The 16286-nt window shown below is 33.2% G+C and overlaps 1 protein-coding gene across 1 annotated transcript in view; it reads right to left on the reverse strand.

Annotated features, from left to right (window-relative positions):
* Positions 1-2974: 2974 nt before the first annotated feature.
* Positions 2975-16286, reverse strand: part of LOC129232350 (cell division cycle and apoptosis regulator protein 1-like) — a gene marked incomplete at its 3' end in the record, with an annotated part of 42395 nt that continues 29083 nt past the window's right edge. The window contains exons 8-11 of the mRNA XM_054866499.1: positions 12171-12260; positions 9176-9395; positions 7116-7341; positions 2975-3255 (exon numbers count right to left, since the gene is read on the reverse strand). Of these exons, the coding sequence (XP_054722474.1) occupies positions 2975-3255; positions 7116-7341; positions 9176-9395; positions 12171-12260 (817 nt within the window). The remainder of the gene's footprint in view (positions 3256-7115; positions 7342-9175; positions 9396-12170; positions 12261-16286) is intronic.

A 16286-nucleotide genomic window follows, 5' to 3' on the forward strand; every position in this document is an offset into this window, starting at 1 on the left:
GGAATCCATTGGACTTACGCCCTTTCTGAAATTATCGTTCAAGTAGATGAATTAAACTTGGGAAATGTGCCAAAGATGTGCACACAAAAAACTTTTTTTAATAATTTGATTTTGTTCTCTTTTTGTTCTAACTTAAAGCTAAATGTTCACCTAAATTTCTGAATTTTCATCAAAATTCCTTGTCTATTTAAAATTTTCGCAATGTATAAAGGTTTGTGTGTTTCTCGTTTTAGATGGGATGAAATTTTTACACAATTCAGAAGTTCTGTAGTTATTTTTTAAGGAATAAAAATCTAAGGCTTAGTTTTTTTTCCCTTTTGGCAGTCATTTTGATTCCGCCCCCCTTTTTTTGCGTGTGTGTATGTGTTTTGGTTTTTTTTCTTCTGACTTTAACTTAATTTTTTCCCTTTCTTCTGGTTTGTTGATTACTAGTTTTATCAAATACTTCACAATTTGGTTCACATTTACTTTTATATTAGTCAAGAAAATTGGATACAAAATTTGTTTAGACCATGCATCTCACAGCTTTCTTCACTTTATTTCATTTTAAATATTTCCTATTTTGGAGACAAAACACCCTTTGCATTTCTTAGGTTTAATGCCACTATGGTCGTTACTTTCAATTTCACGAAACTGATAGTGATTTGCAAAAGGGCATTTTGTTGGTAGGCCATCATTGTCCCAAACACATATTTACAATAACTGGCTTACTCGTCAATAGAGGGCGTCTTTTCCAGTTCCTTAGTTTGGATGGGTGGTTGAAATGGAAGGAAATTTTCCACAGCGACCTACATTTATGATAAACTGGCAACCGATCTAAGGTCTTAAGGGGCCAGAGATTTAAAGAGCACATACCCCACATATTCTCGGGTGGTTACTTTTATTATAAACATGAAGTATCATCTTCTTGTGCTCCAGGATTTTTATTATTAACCAATCTTAGGGATACTAAAGGGAAGAAATATATTAACGCAGACACTTAGAGATTAATAAAATCACGCATGCAATAAGAAAGCAATGAACATTAAAAAATGCATAGACAATGGTTTTGGGATCTTTATGATTTGAAATAATCAGCAAATATTTATCTTCAGCTAAAAGGATTACATCGTCGGCAACTCCATTGCAATAACACCAACCACCGTCGAATTATCTCGACGAACTTACGCCGACACGAAATCCAGAGCTGTCGTTCGAACATCGCCACTTGCAGAGGGGGGGAGGGGCAACAAGAAGTGGGAGGGATGTTACGAAAAGAGAAGGGGTGGGGGGGGGGGGAGCTAAAGTTTATGATGGAGTCCGAATTAGAAAATACTTATGATGGCTATGAAGAAGTCTAAAAACAGATAGATAACAATGCACATCCACATATAGTGAAGAGGTAGGGAAAACATTGCTATTATAGTTGGGGGATATGTAAAAAGAATTATAAAACGTTTATGGGAAAAAAAAAGTTAGGGGCTTTTAGTTCATGAAATATTTAAACAAAAAGAAAAATTAATATTTTTACTTTTCTATCTAAAAAATAGCAATAAAATAAAACCAAATTACATAAGTAGCTTTAAATAGAAATAATAAACGACAAAACTGGTCCTAAAAATTTTTAGCTTATGGTCGAATAAATTTACACGAGAGCTGTAGAAGCTCTCTGAAAAATTTAATCTCATAAAAAATGCAATGGACCTAAAATTTAAACAAGCACATTAATGAAGATAGCTGAAAGTAAAGAGCAGTTAACAATGAAAGAAGGAAATAGTGTACTCAGAATCTATGAAAAATCTAGCACAGCAAATATATTACCTTCAAGTCTTAAACAATCTGACTACATTTTTAAAACATTGACAGGTCACTCTTACGAAAACAGTACAAATTATGTTGACACTTCTGATTTTTCAAAAATCAACTTTGACAGTTACCACCCATTGTCTTTTTTTAAATTGATATTTCAATTATTTAGGAAAATTAAGTATCAATGGCTTGTACATCTGTCATTTATGAAGGGCTTAAAAATATTTTGTCACTTTGCAATTCATGGAGTGCAAGAGAGTGGACAACTGAGTCTGAAAAAATCTATTTTAGACGTAACACAAAATGAAAAATGATTCAAAAATAGCAATTCTGTTTACAATTTCAAGAAACATTTTTTAAAAATCATTACTGCAAATATAAGAGTAGATATTCAACAATTCAAATTTATTACCAAGAAAAAAAAGAAAAAAGATTCATTTTATTTGTTGATCGTAGAAGTCGAAGTGAGTAAATGAGCAAGGACTATTTAAGACTTTTTAAAAAATACTGCCGGATTCAATGCTATTGCTTATTTTGTTCTGGAAATGTTGTAACAGAGTGAACACTATAAATCACAGAAAATGATAAAAAATAAAAAAATATAAAAAAATCTTCAACATTTTTTTTTCTTTTTTTTCCATCAAGCTGAACTGCTATATAATTATTTTTAAACAAAAGATATTTAACTGATATTTTACATGGTTGTGGACTTTGGCACAATCTTAAAAATAACATTTCAATTCATAATGTTTTGAAGTTGAGACACCTCGTATGCTCTCCTTCTCATCCCAAAGCCACATACAGTGAAGCCTGTGTAAGTTGACCACTAGTAGTGCACTACTTTAGTGGTCAACTTAAACAAGTGGTTCACTTATAGAGGTTGAAATATATGATATAGATCTAATTCTTTGCCTAAAAAAAGCGGTAAAATTTACAAGTTTTACTGTACTGTTAAACCCTTTACAAAAGACTCAAGCACCGGCCATGGACCCTTGATTAAGAAACGAATGGAGAAGCACTTAGAAAAAAAAACATTGTTAATGGGTGGTAGATATTGATAAAAAAAATCACAAGTGCTGGACATGATTTGTGCTAGTTTTGGGAGAACACCAACCTGACCACTCCCTCTTAAAAATCATCTGACACAATCCAATAATAACCACACCCCAAAAGGACAGCCACTCACCACTGTATACACTTGCCCAGGTCGATGCCCGTCAGCGCCCTGCATGTCCTGATGGCGGTCCTCACCAGGGTGGAGGGGTCCTTGTCCGGGTCGGGGCCATCCAGGGAGGGGGACCAGGGGCCCCCTAAGGCCACCGTCTCGTTCTTGCCCCTGAGGCCCACCAGGAACTGGAGGAGGCGGGCAGGGTGCACGTGGTTCTCCCTGGAGTCCTCCCCGTCCTCGGCCAGGGAGCAGGACTTGTGGAAGATCTCACCCAGGGCGGGAGAGGACATCAGCATCACCTGGGAAGGATGGGGAATCATTAAATGGGCATTTGGCAAGAAAATGGGCACTTCGTATTGTATTTGACAGCTCATATATTTTATTAAAGTAATCATTTAAAAAGGGCAGTGAACAAATGGATGCCTAAACTGCCAAATCGATTAACTCCACTTTTTAAAAAAAATTCTCTTTTCTGCTTTAATAGTGCTTTATCAATGCTTAGCATGTGAACTTATAGTAAAAATTTGGTTTAATACATTTCTGACCATATGATGACAGAAAACGTAACACGAGGGCATATTTACTTCTATGGGTAACACTATCTTCATCACTTTTCTCCACTTTTTGTTTTATGGAGTTAGTCAATTTGGCAAGTGAGGCATCCAAATGTCTTGCTTAGACAATCACACATAAGTTTATCATTACTTGAGCAAACCATTTTGTTCATTTTAAATGCAGGGATGAGAGTGTTCAGAGAGTAAAAAGGAGGAAATCTAAAAAAATTTCGTAAAAGGGATGATATCCAAAAAAAATTCGTGGAAGGGATGATATCCAAAACTGCATCAAAATAAAACCTGGAAGCCATGATATTCAAAAATTCAACAAAAAATGGCTTACCAGTTTTAAAGGTAAGTAATAATTTTGTACAATTTGCTGCATTGCACCATTTTTTGCAAGAGTATTTAATCCTAAATAAATCTAAATTTTGTAAAAGAGGCAACAATTTCTAACCCCTGAGTTCTTGAACAAAGGATTGGGGAAGTCGGAGATCAATCTTGGCTGCAACACAAGTTTGTCAACTTTTTATATTTTTTTAGAGAAAAATAAATTTTTTTTCATTAAAAGCACATGAGTTTATAGTTTTATACGAGTGAGAACATAGATTTTAAAATAAAGTCTGTTTGTAAACTAAAAATTTAAAATAGTGAGAAAAATCTAAAATTTCTTTATGTGGTAGAACATACTTTTCTTAGTGAGAATTGAAAATAAATAAATATATATGTATATAAACAATTGGTTATCTTTTTCCTTGCATTGGAACCCAAAATTTGTTTTTAAAACTTCCTAATACGATTTCAGAATCAAAAGAACAATTTGCAGCTGCCTTATGAAATCACAAAACTTTTAACAGACTGTAAAGCCTAAACCGTTTGAGATTCACAATAAATATTTTTAACACTTTCACAATACAATACACAAAAAAGTAAGCATGCCAAGTTTCAATAAAATTCGAGGCTGTGGGTGTTAAGCCACATTTTTTGATTAACTTTTGCATTTTTTTCTAAAATAAATTAAAGTAATAAAAATATTATTGAAAATGATGAATAAAATAAGCAGATATAAGTTAGCACCTAGTAAAAAACCACTCAACATTAAAATTAATTGAAATACTTGCAGGATGCCAAAAGATTGAAATCTCAAACGAGGTGTGCAACTTTCGGCGCAGCACGTGTCTGACGTTGTTGGCATGATTTCAAAACATACGTTTTTGGCAAATATCGCGGAGGATGAAAATTCGAGGAGAATAAAATTGAAAGATTAAGAAATCGGGGATCGAAATTTTTTTAAAAAATCATATTTTTTTCCGATTTTTGAGAAAAATTATGCTTGAAAGAGGTAAAAAAAAGGAGGAAAAGGAGGAAAGGTTTAAAAAGCCAACAGAAAAAGCCAGAATTCCGGCAAAAGCCGGAAAAATCTCATTTCTGTAAATGCCCTTTTCTGGCATGCTAAGCACAAAAATAGTATCTGCAGCTGAGTTCAAATTGAGAAATTGTCATTCAAAGTTGTGTGGCTCCATGTATTTGATTCCACATGCAACTTTTTTAAAAAATTTTAAAAAATATTTCCCATTGACAAATGACCATAAAACATGGTATGTAGGTGAAATATGGGACAAAGAACTACCTGTTGACTGTAACTCAATTTCGATAAAAAGGCCAGGTAAGACTTTGGTGCTTAGCACAGCAGTATTGCTGCCTCAGAGCAACAACAAGACTCCCTACTGTTTTTTCTGGAGAAAATTATTTTCTGCAATTAAAATGCAGTTTTCTAGTTATGTTTTAATAGAAAATTTATAAAATGCTAAATAATCAAAAATATATGTGCAATCCATATAATCATTTCTTTTTTATGGAAATATATGCAAATTTTTAAAATCTATTTAAAATTAGCATGTAGCTTTCTTTGTTCAAAACACCAAAACGTTTTTCTTGTGTTTCAACCTTTTATTTTGAATAAACTGATTTTTTAAAATAAAGCAATGAATTTTTTGATATTTTTTTATTACCTCTCTTTTTTTTAAACTGAGATTTTCAAGTCACATGCATTTATATAAACATGTGTGCAGTGTGCACAGCACATACTTAATACAATCTCACTAAACAGAATTACATTTATGTTTTTACTAAAACTTCTGCAGCAATAAAAACTATTCACTGATTTTATCCTATGTCTAAATAAAGCAATTTTAGCAAGAGAAGCAAAAAATAATACTTTCGTGTACAGGGAAATTGAATAATCTTACAACTTGCATTGTCAACTCTAGTGTTTTCATGTAAGATATTGAACACAAAAAATTTCTAAGCAAAAAGACATTGATATAAAGTTTGTAAATTTCTGAATACTTTATTTTACGACAGAAATATAAAAGTTTTCATTTTTCTCCAGCAGAATTAAACTCCTTCTGAAAAAAAAAAAAAAAAAAAAATCCACTCTATTCTAACAGCTTCCATCTCTAGTCTCCCACACTTGTGTGGTTTTCCCAGATAACTCTCTCAGAAATGTTAAGCTGAGAGCTTTTATAAGAGCTCAACTTATTAACTTTTAAGTGGAAGCTCAACCAGGACGTGTGATACTTCTTGAAAAAACCATATTTATCTTGTGCAACATCAAGAAGAGCCAAAGTTAAAGGTAACTTGTTTATTATGGCTATGATATATACAATGACATGTTAAACAAAATATTGAGAATATACTCTTTACAATATTAATCTCATTATACTTAAAATGACTTCTGAAGCAAACATTCTAAGTCAAAGTATGAAACGTTAAACATACAGAGCTATGACATTCAAGTCAAGAGCAGTAAGCCGAAGCTATCGGCAAAAACGGACAGACTCGACCGAGCTGCCGAAAAACAACCAAGTCTGACTTGGGTTGAAATTGAGAGGGATGAGAGCGAGGCAAAGTGTCGGGAGCTTAAATGCTACTGGCCAGGGTTGGGCTCTAGTAGTTCTGCCCCCCCCCCCATAGAATAATAGTGATATTAAAAAATATTATATTATTAAAATAAAAATAATTGTAAAGTGCTTAAAATTAAGGTGAGTTAAATTCCGAATTGGGTTTTACATATCCAAGCACAGGTACAAATTTTAAATTATCTTTTTTGAAATTGAAGTAATGTAACTTATGGCTCTGAAACAGACATATTTCATTAAAATAAAATAATATAATCATGTTCATAGTTAATATTTTCAAAAAGCATTTAAATCACACAAATTGCCGCCTCTAAAACAAAATTGAATTTTTTGTTAAATTCCAAACTATGTTTTGCATATTCAAAACAACACTGGTACACTCTAAATTATTATTATTTTTTAGCGTTGAAGCAGTGAATTTCATGATGCTGAAACAGACATTTATACTTAAAAAAAAAAAGTTTCAATTTCGAAATTTGCCACCCCTAAAATCTGCGGCCCTAGGCGGCCGCCTACCTCAAGAGCCGGGCCTGCTACTAGCAATTTGCATATTCTGCTGAGGTGATCTTGTTGCAAGACGGAAAGAACGAATGAGAAAAAATTAATGCAAATTAAGGTTGCCAATACTTTTGGAAAATAATTTACCTCTTTTTGTAACAAGCAAATGCTGCAATCAATACCTACTTTTGCACTATAAGAATAATCTGCATCCGGAGCATCCAGGACAGCGTCGTTTTCAAAGACGGGCTCAGCGTCTTTCCCGATGATGTGGAAAGTGCAGGGGTGGTCCATGGAGAAGGGCCGATGGGGAGGGAAGGCTTCCTGCCACAGGAAGTTGACGCCGCAGAAATCGGAGGGGATGTAGAGGTTGGAGTATCTCTTGCGCAGCTCCATCACATTGCCGATTTTCCTGGAGGAAACAAACAAAATGAAATACAGTAAACTTCCGATTATCCGTGGAATAGGCTAGTACGGTAACAGCGGATAAGCGAAAACCGCGGATAATCCGAACAATGGGTAAAAAACAATTCTGCTGTATACAATAGCTAAAAAATATGAATAAAACTCAAACATACATTTAAGTTATAGCTAAAAACATTGCTACATTGCAGCTACTAACATTGAATGTAAAAATAGATATGCATGTAAAAGCTAAAAACGAACAGAAACACAATTAGAAGTTTAAAAAACATTTAATGACTTAAAAAAATTAATGAAATAAATTGTGAAGACCTGCAGATAATCCGAACCGTGGATAATCCGATCGCCGATAATCGGGAGTTTACTTTAATTTGAATTTAAATTCATTAGAATGAAAGTATTTTTGCACTAAATTGGAACAAAATACTTATCATGTAGTTTAACCTAATGAAGAGTACACTTTGATTCAAAAAACTTACTCATGCTGCTATGTTTTGATCGAATGCCCTTAATGTTTTTGAATATGAGTCAGGTCAACACAACAAATATGCAGAAAAACCTGCAAGTCATGGCATCAGTTCTACCAATTTAAAAATGAAAACATGACTGAAAAATTTAATAGCAGGGTTGGCATTTTAAATAAGCTGCAAGAAAACCAGCTACAGATATTATGGGCGGGTCTACGAAAAAACCCCACAGTGTTTTTTTTTGACAAAAAGGCTTTTGAGTGACATATGGATGCTTCACTTGCCAAATCGATTAACTTCATAAAACAAAGAGTAGAGAAAAGTGAAGAAGAAGATGGTGTTATCCATGGAAGTAAATAGGATCTCGTGTTACATTTTCTGCCATCACATGGTCAGAAATGAACTGAACCAAAATTTTAATACAAATTCCCATGCTAAGCATATTGATTAAGCGCTATTAAAGCAAAAATGAGGATTTTTTTAAAAAGTGGAGTTAATTGATTTGGCAACTGAGGCATTCATATGCAACATATATCTGCATTTATTTTAAGAAATTGGGTTTATACATAGACTAATAATAAGAGTAGACCAAGCTATGGCAACCCTTTTGCTGCTCATAAACCAAACCATGTGACTGGTGGATATCCTAGCAACAGCGGGCGTTAATCGTAGCAGACGATCAACGCCAGCGAGAAATGAAATAAATAGAATTGATGGAACACGGAAGAATGATCTTTTATGGAGTCCAATTTGTAAATTTGTTATTCTAAGTTGTAAATATTTTGTTAATATAGTGAGTTTTTCGTTTAGATAGTATTGTGCATTTTCTTTAGTCAATTTCAAAATCTCTCTAAGCAATAAAAGATGCAAGCGACCAAGAGGAATCAGCAAACGGTAAGATTTTTACCTACAGTTTCAATTTAAGATACCGATTAGTACATTTTTGCGTTAACGCAAAACGTTTACGCCATTTCGTTCACGCCAACGCTGACAGCTCCAAATGAAATAAAAGTTACCGAAAACTGATCAAAAACTATTACTAATGTCAAAATAATGCATAACTAAAGGAAAAACAGTTCAATCTCTGCACCTTGAAGTTTTTTTTTTAATCAAAACACATTACGTCTTAAAATACATGTCGAGTGCCAAACTATAGATAATGCTGCCATCTAGCAACCATGCTGCCAAAGTCTTCGCCAAGCCCTTCCACTAGTCACATGATACATCTATGAACCAATTTTCTTCATAAGCAAGAATGAGAAAGCTCGGTCTACTCTTATTATTAGTCTATGGGTTTATATAATGAACCCGCCTCGGCATTTTAAAGATATCGCAAAGGAAACCCTCAAAACTTACAAATCCAAAGAAATCTTGGGTATCTGAACGGTGTATCTCGGAATGATCCTGGGCCTCCTCCTGGGGGGTGGGCTCCTGCTGGGTCGCCTGGGGGGCGGGGAGCGAGATCTCTTCCTCGGGGGAGGGGGAGAGTACCGGTCCCTGTACCGCTCTCGCCTCAGATCCCTTTCTCTGCGAGGGGGAGAGTGCTGGCGTCTGCCCAGCTGGTTCATTCTCGACACTGGAAAGAAACCGGACAAGAGATAACGTGAGATGGTTATTAATTTACGGGGCCATTCCACCGTCACGCGCGGGACAAAAATACGCTTAAATTTCATTAACATTTCATCCTATATCTTCATACACTGGTGTAAGAAATTAAGAGAATTTTCAGAGTTGGTCAATTATTTCCAGAACTACTGGACCTATTTCAATGAAATTTGGTATGTATATACATTAAAACAATACAAACCAAATAGCCATCTAAAATTTAAAATACACATGCATGGTCATAAAAAACGCTCGTTATAGTCTGATGGCATAAAACAGCGGTTGCAAAATTGAACAAAAAAAATTGGGTTAGTAGGGGATATGATCTTCTGTAACAGACATATAGGACTCGCAGTGTGACTCCTTGTTTGTTAGAGGGGGCCATATCCCCATTAAACCCATTTTGTTGTACAATTTTGCAACCGCTGTTTTCATACCATCAGGGGTGATTGTGAGTTCATCAAAAAATACCTGAAAGTTTCAAAGCAAGAACGAGGGGAAGGGGGGGGGGGAATCTTTGACCCCTATTACTTAAGTGCACCTTTGCCATAGTATTAAATAGTTCTGAGTCAAAATATTGTGGGTACATTTGATTAAATTTTTAATGGGTTACAAAGTTACTTTTGAGCTGGTGTTATAAATTATCTTGACATTTGTCCATCTTAAGGGATAGGTGTTTATCTTAAGGCTCTTGCAGGTATATTTGATGAGTATTATATAATAAAAAAATTGCGCAGGTAGGGAGATAAAAGCATAACAAAAAAAAAAACGTAATTCCGGTATTTTCGGACCTAAAAATACCAGAAATACACAAGAAAATACCGGAAATTCGGTAAAATAACCGGAGCACAATCACCCCTGTACCATCTAACTCTAATGAGTGTTATTTATGATCATGCGTGTGTATTTTAAATCTTGGACGGTTATTTGTTTTGCATTGCTTCAATGTATGTACATACTAAATTTCATTAAAATTGGCCCAGTAGTTCAGGAGATAATTGACCATATCTGAAAATTCTCTTAATTTCTTACACCAGTGTATGTTAATGAAACGGTGGTAAGCAATTTTTTTAATCTTTACATTTAATACAAAGATACTTCTGACACAATTATATTTTTATTAAACAATTTTGTCATTCAAAATAAAATTTATTTACATGCGTCATGAGAGGGACATTCAAAGTCTACCTCTGGTAATTTGCTTATGAATAAGCTAATATTTTTGTTCTATTAATACAGCAATGATGAAACAAATCGTACATTTTGAAAGCTATAGCTCCAACGTAAAGGAAACATGTCTCATTAGCTTACAGGGTTTGTACTCAATTTCAGAAATTAAATAAAGGAGTTTTGAAGGAGTAAAATGAGGATTTGAAGGAGTACATACTAATAGGCTGTCCTTAAATGTTGTCGCATTTTTTTCAACATCTTTGACCCCTACCCCCTTTGTCACAAAGTGTCACACTTCATCTTACTCCTCCTCTTGTCACATGTCATTTTTATAAACATATTGTTATAATAACTACGTGATGTCACTTCTCGTCACCCTCTCTCAACTATCAGGAAAATTCGCATATCCAAAATACAACATTTAACAGACTGCTGCATTTTCGTGAGAATGGTGCAGTAGTTTCCCCGATCAGATGGAAGGAATTCCCCGACATTCCCAGAAATTTCAACAATTTGTGATACACCCTGACATTTCCAGGTTTTCCATGTTTTCTAAGTGCGTGGCAACCCTGATAAAAACCCCTTTGATTGAATGGATTTTAAACCAACAAATTTTACAAATCAAAAACCTAAGTACTTCCCACAAAAAAAAAAAGCATATTTTTAACAGGGTATTTGTTCCAGATCTGCCTTCAAATTCCCTTTGACTTTTCTATACCGATAATATAAATTTTTCCAGTCATCAAACTATTGATGTGTTTTAAAAATCATTAAAAAACACAATATTATTCGAAATGTAATATTTCTAACTGCTTTATCTTTTTACATATTATTTCATTTTTTTAAGTTTATTTTTCACATTTCTAGTTCTTAAATACAAGCCATCAAAAATATAAAACTACTGATAGGAGTAATTAAAAACCAAAATATTAGTAGCAGATTAAAAAAAAACAATCAATGAATCATACAATCATAACCATAATACAATCATATCAATGATCATAACCTAGTAGAGAGTAAAGAAAAATGTTTTTTAAAATAAAATAAAAATGCAAATGTGTCTAGATACTACATAAAATCAAAAAAAATTTAAAAGATGCTTATATTTTTGAAAAAAAAAAAAAAAGCTTGCATACCCAATTTCTATGCTTTTTGTTGATATAGAAAAAACGTAAATTATAAAAAAGCAATTGATATTGTTTAGCTGAAATGTTACATAAATGTTACATAATGCTCTAGTGAAGAAAAGAAAAAAAAAATGTTTCTCAAGAATCAAAATTTCTTCGAGTTTTCTCAAGTGGGTAGACACTCTGTTCTAAATATTTAAAGTACCAAAGAAAAAGCGGGTCAAAAGAACAGGTTTCCTTTTCAATGTTTAAGAGCACTATATCCTCTGATTTAGAATGCCGAGATAAAAAAACAAATGCCGTCTATCAAAAACGTGTGAATGTCATGAATATTTTTCAAAGCTAAAATCCACATAAGAGCCAACATGGAGTTAAAACGTAAAAGTAACAGAAATTGCTTCACAAATAACTTAATAAAGCATTACTCTTAGACAGTAACATTCACTCACTTTTGCCATCTATCACCTCTCCGTAATCCACTTCTTGAATCCAATTATGTTGATTATTTTGCTGAATATTCAACCGTTGCTGTTGTTGACCTTTATAAAACAACAGAAAATAAATATTATGAAACAAAAGTAAGCAAAGGTCCACCAGTTTGTTAAAGTTATCATAATAGTGGTGTGAAAATGGTTTTACAATTAAAGATAGGGTATGCCTTACATTCGTATCAATAACTATAGTAGCAGCAGTGACATGTTTGCTAATCTCTTAAAATAATAAGTCTCAGTGACTGTTCCAAGCTCTTGAGATTAGAACAGAATAATAGATTTCAAGTTTGGATCTTGAAATTAGAAGAAAAAACGGATTCACATTGCCGATAATTTTAAAGTTTTATTTTTGTGTAGTTGTTCACTAAACATAAAGGTGAGTTAGGAAAATTAATTTTATACAATAAACTGATCAAAACACAACAAAAGCAAATCATGGTTAAAATATATTGACCTGTTTAAATATTTTCAATATTTTAATTTTTAGAGGTAATTTTAAGTGTAAATCTATCGTTTGAAGTAGTTACAAACAGTAGATAGTCCTTATTAAAAACTATGGCAAGCCATCGAATTTGAAAAGCGGAATTCTCGATTTTTTGTTCGATTGTCAGTTCAGTATGGTGTTGACAATACATTCAGCTATATTTATATCTAGGGCTAAAGAAATGGCGATTTCTCAAATGAAAGGATAAAATACTTCAGTTTGAATCTGAACAGCAATTACAATTCAAACTTAATTAGCAATCAGAACCTTGCATCATATGAAAAACTTCACTTTCAAACTCTGTTATAAGGCAAAAATACCTAAATTTAAGACATTAGGGCAAGAAAACAACAGTAAACACAATAGCAGAATACAGTAGTGGAGAGTCTCCGCCCCGAAATGCAAATGAGGAGGTTAAACGTCATACGCCGTGAACTGGATAAAAGTGCGAGTTGCGGTATGTGTGGTCGTCATCAGTTCGTTTATACATTGGTCAGTAGTCGAGAGAACTGTTTCGAGGTCTTTCGTAAGCCGCTATAAACGCATTATCCAAAGGTCACTGCAGCAGAACCGGCCCTTCTATTTTAGTTCGGGAAAAGTCAACCTCAACAGTATTCTTCATACCACGGACTGGAATCACCGGAAAGTAACTTTTTCATTTACTCTTTATAACGTCCAAGGACTATGATTTTGTATTAACTACCTTAATTTAATGCAATCAAAGCTTCAATTATATTCTCTTCACTTGTTTGTTAGCCAAGAAGCGGCATTTGTACATAATGTATATGAAAAAAGAATTATTTTTAAATAAAATATTCTCTATATCAGTTTAAATATTACCTAAATTTAACGGACAAGCATCGTCCAAGTAGCATTATTGTAAAGAAAGAACGACAAAAGTCAATCATTTTCAAAATAAAATTTTAGAGCTACATTGCTTTCTAGAAAAAAACCACAGGGTGTTCAGTAGGTCCCTGATGCATTTTGGAAATTCATAGAAAAGCAACTAATTTTCGTATGATTATGCAGTTTGCAAAAGAATACTTCACAGGTTCACTACTTTTTTTTTTTGTGTTCATTTTTGTCAGATTGGAGATCAGAAAATTCTAATTGCTCAAGGAGGCTTAACTGTTTCCGCAGTCCATGCTGGCTGGAACATGGGATGAACTTGAATATTGTTCAAATGTGGTTTGAGCAACAAAACGGTGAAGCAAAATGGCTCAGTGATTAAACTTGCCACATCAAATTCAAAAATCGACAAAAGCCTATTGAAGGTTAGAAAAACATTTTAATTAAGAACTGTTAGTTTGAACGTATATACAGTGTACTTAAATAACTTATATCAAAAACAGGGAGCATAAGTATTATCAAAGCATCGAAATCCTATATTCATCGACGATAATTCAGCGGCGACTGTCCGCTTGATTCGAGTTCATGCTAGAGAGCGTTGAATGGCTGTTGCCATTCTAAATTAAATAATTTTCCAAAACGGTGCATACATTCAACTCTAGTCATGAAAGGAATGGCTTTCTGTTCAATAAAATGATTTAGCACCTCACATTACGTCTGTTTTTCTTACTGTGACAGTACAGCGCCATCTTTAAACAGTTTTTTTTCCAATGGTAGATTATGAACAGTTACAACATGATAATAACAGGAAACAAAAAATAAAACAGGAACAGAGAACAAAAAATGCTGCAACAAATTCATTAATCAATCTTTAAAAAAAACTCAGGAGCTTTTTTTTTCTTTTTACAATGATGTCCTAAAAAATAACAGTGAACATTTGAAGTATTCTTGTGCAAACCGCATATTCATGCAACAATTGGGGGGGGGGGGGGGTGCTTTTACATAATTTTTTTATACGTGTCAAGGACTTTTTGCAAACACCCTGTATTTCCTACCATACTTCACAATCTGAAAATCCCAATTTACAAAAATGGTCCCTAATCAAAATTTCTGACTTAAACTTTTGAATTTCAAAACATAGTACACACCAGGCATCACTTAGTACACAGGGCATCACAAAATATTCTTTTAAGATACTCATCAATAACTTAGTAACAAGAGTATTATTCAACAGTATTATTCAACAAAAGATTTATTTTTTCCTCAACAGAGAGGCTTTAATCTTTCTTTTGTTCCTATTGCTTGTCCAGGAAAGCTCCCCATCATGCATTTCTGAAACCTACTGACAGAAAAATGCAGAATATTTTTTTCAAAAATTCAGAATTTTAAAAAAAGTGGAAAAGGATCATTGCTTCATGATGGGGAAAAAATTATCCAATGCATACAGAAAATAGCCCCTGGTCTCATTTCTAAGCAATTTGACCCATTAAAGGTTGAATATTCCAGTCAATAAAGTTGAAATGATACTGTTGTTATCATTAAAGTACAAATAAGTTAATGCTTGTCATCCTAGTCTAAAAAATTCAGGTATTAAAATTCATTCATCAAAAGTTGGCAAACAGTTACCAAGATTGGATGAAAAAACTAATCAAAAAGAATCGTTAAAAATGCATTAGAAGCACAATCCATAAAAACTGACCAGTTTTCAAATAATACTAGCTGCGTCGCCCGGCTTTGCACGGTCTACCTCAAAAATAAAAGTTATGTCATGTGACGCATGTTCAACACTCAGGCTAGAACAAAAAAAAAAAATCAGCAAAATTTTGCGGCAGATTGTGGAAAAATAACCAAAAAGTAAACATTTCAAATCCCCGATTACAGGAAAAGCTTTAAAACAAAAGCCAGACGTTTACTTGTTCATACTCGAGAAACAAAATGGCAACAGATCTTTTGTCTCAATGATTTCATTCATTGCTACACATTTTAAGAAAAGCATTGTTGCGGAAAGTTGAGATGAAGCACTGAATAATAATTTGAATGGAAAAAAGCCTTCGAAAAACAGGAATTTTATGTTGAAATCTAATTGTCATAATTAGTAGTTTTTAATGGATATCTCCGCTAATTATTATCGGAGGATTATGTTAAATACAGTAGAAGACCGTTATAACGCCGATCTGTATAACGCAATTCTCTATAAACTGCACTACTTTCAGGGGTCATAGCGCATTTTGAAGGTCAAAAAGTAGGAAAAGTAGGATATTTTTGCAAAAAAGTAGGAAAAGTAGGACAGTTTTACCAAAAAGTAGGAAAATGTAGGACCAGTATTTTAATGCAAAAATAGGAAATTTTCAAAACAATTAAAAAGTAATTGAACAATATTCTTCATGAAAAACTTCCTTTCATATTTTTAACTTGCCAGTACATATCTTGCATGCAAAATATATAAATAAATGAACAAAGAAACAAAATACAAACGTAATTATACTTAACTGGAGTACGATCTACACTTTTTTTTAGGTCAACTCAACTTCTTATTCGAGTTATTAAAAATTACATTTCTTTGAAGTGTTGTTTTATTTATCTTTTTTTTCCAAAATATCATTTGTAAGCATAAAATCAAAAAATGTGTACAATACTGATGTAGAAGCAATATTAGATTGTTGACTGCAAAAACTTCAAACTATAAGTAAAACTTACAACTTTTTAAAGCTGTTGGTGTATAAAGCTTTGTCATCTTAATT

Source organism: Uloborus diversus, unplaced genomic scaffold (genome assembly GCF_026930045.1).
Source record: "Uloborus diversus isolate 005 unplaced genomic scaffold, Udiv.v.3.1 scaffold_1179, whole genome shotgun sequence".
Classification (NCBI taxonomy): domain Eukaryota; kingdom Metazoa; phylum Arthropoda; class Arachnida; order Araneae; family Uloboridae; genus Uloborus; species Uloborus diversus.